This window comes from Primulina tabacum, unplaced genomic scaffold (assembly GCF_025594145.1).
Source record: "Primulina tabacum isolate GXHZ01 unplaced genomic scaffold, ASM2559414v2 Contig403, whole genome shotgun sequence".
NCBI classification, from domain to species: domain Eukaryota; kingdom Viridiplantae; phylum Streptophyta; class Magnoliopsida; order Lamiales; family Gesneriaceae; genus Primulina; species Primulina tabacum.
This window is the reverse complement of record NW_027459739.1, coordinates 107,740-112,655: the sequence shown is the minus strand read 5'-3', so window position 1 is coordinate 112,655 and position 4,916 is coordinate 107,740. Positions and strand designations below refer to the sequence as shown.

The following is a 4,916-nucleotide window of genomic DNA, read 5'->3' as shown; positions in this document are numbered from 1 at the left end:
AACATATAATTAAAATATAAAGTAATTTAATAACTGCATGCATGTGGTTTGTGTGGACCTTAAAATTTTCGGGATGTTACAATTTATATGCTCAATATATGGAAAATAATACATCAATACTTTCATTCTCATGCATCAATTTGCAAAATATCAATAAATTATGAACACTACTATTCACATTCTAATTGCAAATATCCAAATCAACATTATACCATTCAAACATTACATTAAAGTTCAACATGAAATGATCATTGCACTTTTGATCTTTGTTCATTGATCTCGTCGAGTTTTGGTTCAAGCTTATTATTCACGTTTATGAATAAATCAAATAACTTTTGAAATTTTATTCACCACACAATAATCTACACAAGGGAAGACATTTCTCAAGAAAAATTAATTTTATTTAGCTATACAAAATTAATTTAAGCAGTTTGAACACCATTTCTAGAAAAATTTCAAGAAAAATTCTTTTATGGAGTTTCGAGAAAAGTTCTTGATATCATGTACGTGTACCAAGAGGGATCTTCAAGAAAAGTTTCTAAGAAACTGCGATGCAATGGCAAACGTGTCCATCTATAAAAAAAACACTTTCTATATAAAAATTTATGCTATTTTATTAAATAAAATAAAAAAAGTGAAACAAAAAATATTTTAATATATTAAAATTAAAATTCGATAATTACACATCCCAATCCAATTTCTAAATAACCCTGTTCACCAATGTCATGAACAAACTGCGCCGACCATCTACAGTGAATCAGAAAGAGAGCTGCCTCACTCGAGAAGCCAATTTCCTGCACGAGAATGGGCATATGGGCATGTGTAGGTGTGTTGTCTCCATTCCCATTTTACTTCTTTCTATGGAGGAATCCGCAGATATGGGTGGATCTCTGCGGAAGACAGCGTGATCCATGTAGAATCATGGCACTGGTGTCGCACTTTCTTAAGTTGGTCCAGCTCGAATCGCTTTTTTCAGTGTCCGCTTTTTCTTGGCCGCCGCCTTTGTACTTTTGGTCCCTTTTCATCGTTGGCCAGTTTCTCAACTTCAGGTGACAAATCTGTAGCTCTCCGTGTTTTTATGTAAATGAAATTTTATTGGGATTTTGATCGTACAAAATGTTTCTTCATCCATTGCTTTTGTGTTCTACTTCTTTTTGTTGTCCTAGGGAAAGACAGATGAATGGTGCGTTGTTCACTCAATGATAATAGATATGGATGTATTACATTTACGTGTTGCAAAAAGACTGACTTTTATTCGTTTTGCTTTATGTTGTTTCAAAGTAGTTAATTGATGCTCATATTCACATTTACATCTCCTGATGCATTTTTTTTCCTTTTTGTCTGAATGCATAAGGTTTTTTAGCATAAGTTGGGGATTGGTAAAGACTAGACAAAGAACTGAAAGGAAATAGGTTTTATAAATTGCTACTAACTAGGACAGTGAGTGATATATGGACATTGATAATTTGTCAAATAAGTATGATACTTAAGGTAAATTTAAAATTACAATCTCTGTTTGAAATGAACTTCTGTAAGCTGGTTGTGTTTGCTGCTAATAAAGGCATGTTTCTTGATACCCTTTTTTATGTTGAAGTAGCATTTTGATACATGTCTTCCATCTCCGGATTATAATGTCTCAATAATTTGTACCCCTTGCAAGTTTTTGTTTGTTTATTACAATTAGTTTAAAACTGGAATGAACAAGTATAGGATTGAAGATACTTGGTCTTAATTTTTGTGTTTATAGTCAAACTAGTAATAACAAAATGAAATTCCAATCCTGAACACGAAGACTCGTGCTCAAATGCAGCTCATTTTAAGGATAAATGAGTACCTTGTATCTTCTGCAGCTTACATGCCTCCCGTTTTAAATGGTTTTTTATAAGAAGTGCTTAAGAAAAGGCTGGTGAGAAATTCTTTCCAAATAATCACTTGGTGAAATAAAATTGGGGAGAGGGGAATGTAAGTTGCATTTTCTGGTAAAGTTACTGCAAAATTAATGTGGCATATTATTGATATATCTTCGGTTAGGAAATGAGCTACTATCCTGCAGTCTTACCTCATTCCATTCCTGTTTAACCATATGAAAAAATCTGCATTACATCTCAAGTGTAACTGTGTTATCTCCATTTTTTACTTCAAACACAGGGTTTATCAGCTGCTGGGAGAATCTGGGACGTATTATGGTGTACGTTTTGGGAGGAGCATTCCATGGGTTACTGAGTTCCCATTCGGAGTGATCAATGATCCTCAGTACATTGGGAGCCTAGTAAGTCTTGTTGCTTGCCTCGCTTGGGTTCCATTCTCGTACATTCTCCTATGGATTATAGGATATGTGTTTATGATCGTTGTGGAATCAGTGGAGGATCCAGAAACGCGCGCAAAGCCAATCATGAGTTAGTAGCAGGCACACCTATGTGGCCACACCAACCACTCTACTCATCAGAAACACCCCTCTTTTGGGAGCAATTGTGTTTACACAAAATCTCTTAGTTTTTGTAGTTTGGCGCCCGCGCCCATGACTGTGGAGCTTTTTTCGTTAATTAGTTTTGCATAACTTTTTATCAAGAATGACCATTTCAGATGTTTTATTTTTAGTAATTTTTGTTATGGTCAGTGTCGATTTATCTACTCCTAACACTAAAGTGGCATCGATGCGATGTCAAAGTGAATTATCCTTTTAAGCTCCAGCAACTCCTTTGAATTTAAACCAAGATTATGGCATCAAATCACCCCTCTGCTCTTCGAAGTATGTCGTTCAAGTAGAATGAAATCATCCTAAGATTTTATCCTGGAATAGAACAAATTGAGAATCTTATTCGTTATAGAAACCATGTAAGTAGAAGAATAAACAAGAATGGTCTCAAACTGGGATCATGGTAATAGTGGACATGAGGTTTCAAGTTATCTTACCATCTCGACTTTGTTGAACAAAATAATTTGTTTAGTAAAATTAATCCATTTTACTCCTTTGTTTGCCTGCGCTGTTGCCAAGAGTAGGTTGCATCTCATCGTGCTGTTCATCGTTGACATGAGCAATTCGAAATTTGATGCCTTTTTCACCATTGGATCTAAAAAAAAAAACGTTTAGTCATATGAAGGGTTTGCAAACTTACTCCAAAGTCGGCAGTGCAGGCATGCATTTGAATGGAAACATAAAATGACTTCACTTTATTGATGAGAAAGGACGATTGCGTGTGTGACGAATTTATTCTTTACAATATACATTTCAAATATATCCTCACACAAGGGCTTGTGCTATCAACTAGCAGATTTCTTCATGGTAACTGTCCATGCTTTGAATCCTCTTCAAAAGCTCTTGTTTGATATTCAAGATGTTGTATTTATAGGTCACAACAATGATATATACGTTAGATACAAGAATACGATCGTTTGGAAAGTTTCTGTACTGTTTCTGAAATTGCAACGGTCAAATTCGTCTTGCTGGACTTTTTCTGAACTTAAACTGGTCAACTCTGGTCAACTCGTCCAGTTTCAGCTGGTCCGATTCAGTTCAGTTTTGGTCTGGTTCAGTACAACTGGTCTGATTCAGTTCTGCTGGTTCTGTTCAGTTTCAGCTGGCCTGGTTCAGTTCAACTGGTTTGGTTTGGTTTAGTTCAACTGGTTCGGTTCAATTTCAGCTGGTCTGGTACCGTTCAACTGGTTCAGTTTCAGCTGGTGTGCTGAAATCAGCCTAGCTGATTTCAGTTTGTGCAGAACCGTAGCTTTATTGTTATTTATCAGTATCTTAAGGTTCGATTCAGACTTTGACTTCTGAATATGATTTGTAGATCGTTGTCTTATCTTTCTAACACATATTGAATCGCTTCATTCCAATGACCGAGCTGGGAGATATGACAAAATACCACAACTGCTCATACCCAACTGATTGTTGTTTTCGTGCAATCAGTTTGGTAATTCAGCGATCAGTTAAACCTTGATAACATCCGATTTTGCCCAACAGACGTGAGATACGACTTGTTCCAAATTGAGTTTTCTGATCAGTCGGGTTGGCGGATTATCATTTGAATCATCCAGCTGAGAGATATCATCAAAAAACCGAAACTTGCAAGAAATTCAGTTTGGCTAAATTCAGTTTCAATTTACTTCTTGTGTTTGCAACTTCACACATGAGTAAATATGTGAAAAAAATAACAAATTTTGTTAAAATCAAAATCACGATTGCGAACATCAAATGTTCCAACAATGTGAGAACCTGAAATTTTAGCACAACTAAAAATTTCATCGGCCTGCAAAATTTAGCAGCAACTACCATTTTTCACCAGCTAGCAAATTTAGAAGCTGGTCATTTTTTTCAACGGGAGAAAAAAATTTGAAGGATCGGTTTTGACAACCTAAAGGTGCTTCAAACACAATAAGCTGGAAAGCTTGTGTTCTAAGAACGAATACATCGATGAATCAAATCGAGTTTGTTTTTCAAACCAAGCGGAAGACACTCGAAATAATAATTCGTTAAGAAAACTGAATAGTTTAAACTTTTAGCTTGTGTAAACTGAATAACTGAAATAAAGAATATCAGTTCGGGATTGTATCAATTCAATTATGAGAAAAACTGAACTGATATCAGCTGAACTGCTCAAATAAGTTTTAAAAAAATAATTAAACAGTTAAATACGCAAAATATATTTATGGATATTCAGAGACTTCAACTGCTCCTACGTCACCCCTTCTACCACCCCGGGTAGAAATCACTATAAGAATTTGATTTGTACAACACCTTGTACAAACCCACTCCAGAAGGACAACACCCAACTAGAACTCCTAGCACTTAAGATTGCAAGCAACATCTAACAATCTGCATAACTTTTAACGTCCTTTATGTGAAGACTACAAACACATTGTTTTACGTCTTTGTATGAAGACTCACTCAGCTAAACAATAATCTCAATTCTCTG

General features: G+C 35.3%; 1 protein-coding gene and 1 long non-coding RNA gene across 2 annotated transcripts; one reads left to right on the top strand and one right to left on the bottom strand.

Annotated features, from left to right (window-relative positions):
- The first annotated feature begins 702 nt into the window (after positions 1-702).
- On the top strand, positions 703-2,591 carry LOC142534172 (phosphatidyl-N-methylethanolamine N-methyltransferase-like). Its single transcript, XM_075641107.1, has 2 exons — positions 703-1,049; positions 2,149-2,591. Exons 1-2 carry the CDS (start codon positions 805-807, stop codon positions 2,399-2,401), a joined length of 498 nt encoding a protein of 165 aa, XP_075497222.1. The 5' UTR covers positions 703-804; the 3' UTR covers positions 2,402-2,591.
- On the bottom strand, positions 2,146-2,933 carry LOC142534173 (uncharacterized). The gene is made up of 2 exons (XR_012816921.1): positions 2,804-2,933; positions 2,146-2,456 (listed from the first exon to the last, which is right to left on the bottom strand). It is a non-coding gene; the product is annotated as an uncharacterized LOC142534173 (long non-coding RNA).
- Between the last annotated feature and the right edge of the window lie 1,983 nt (positions 2,934-4,916).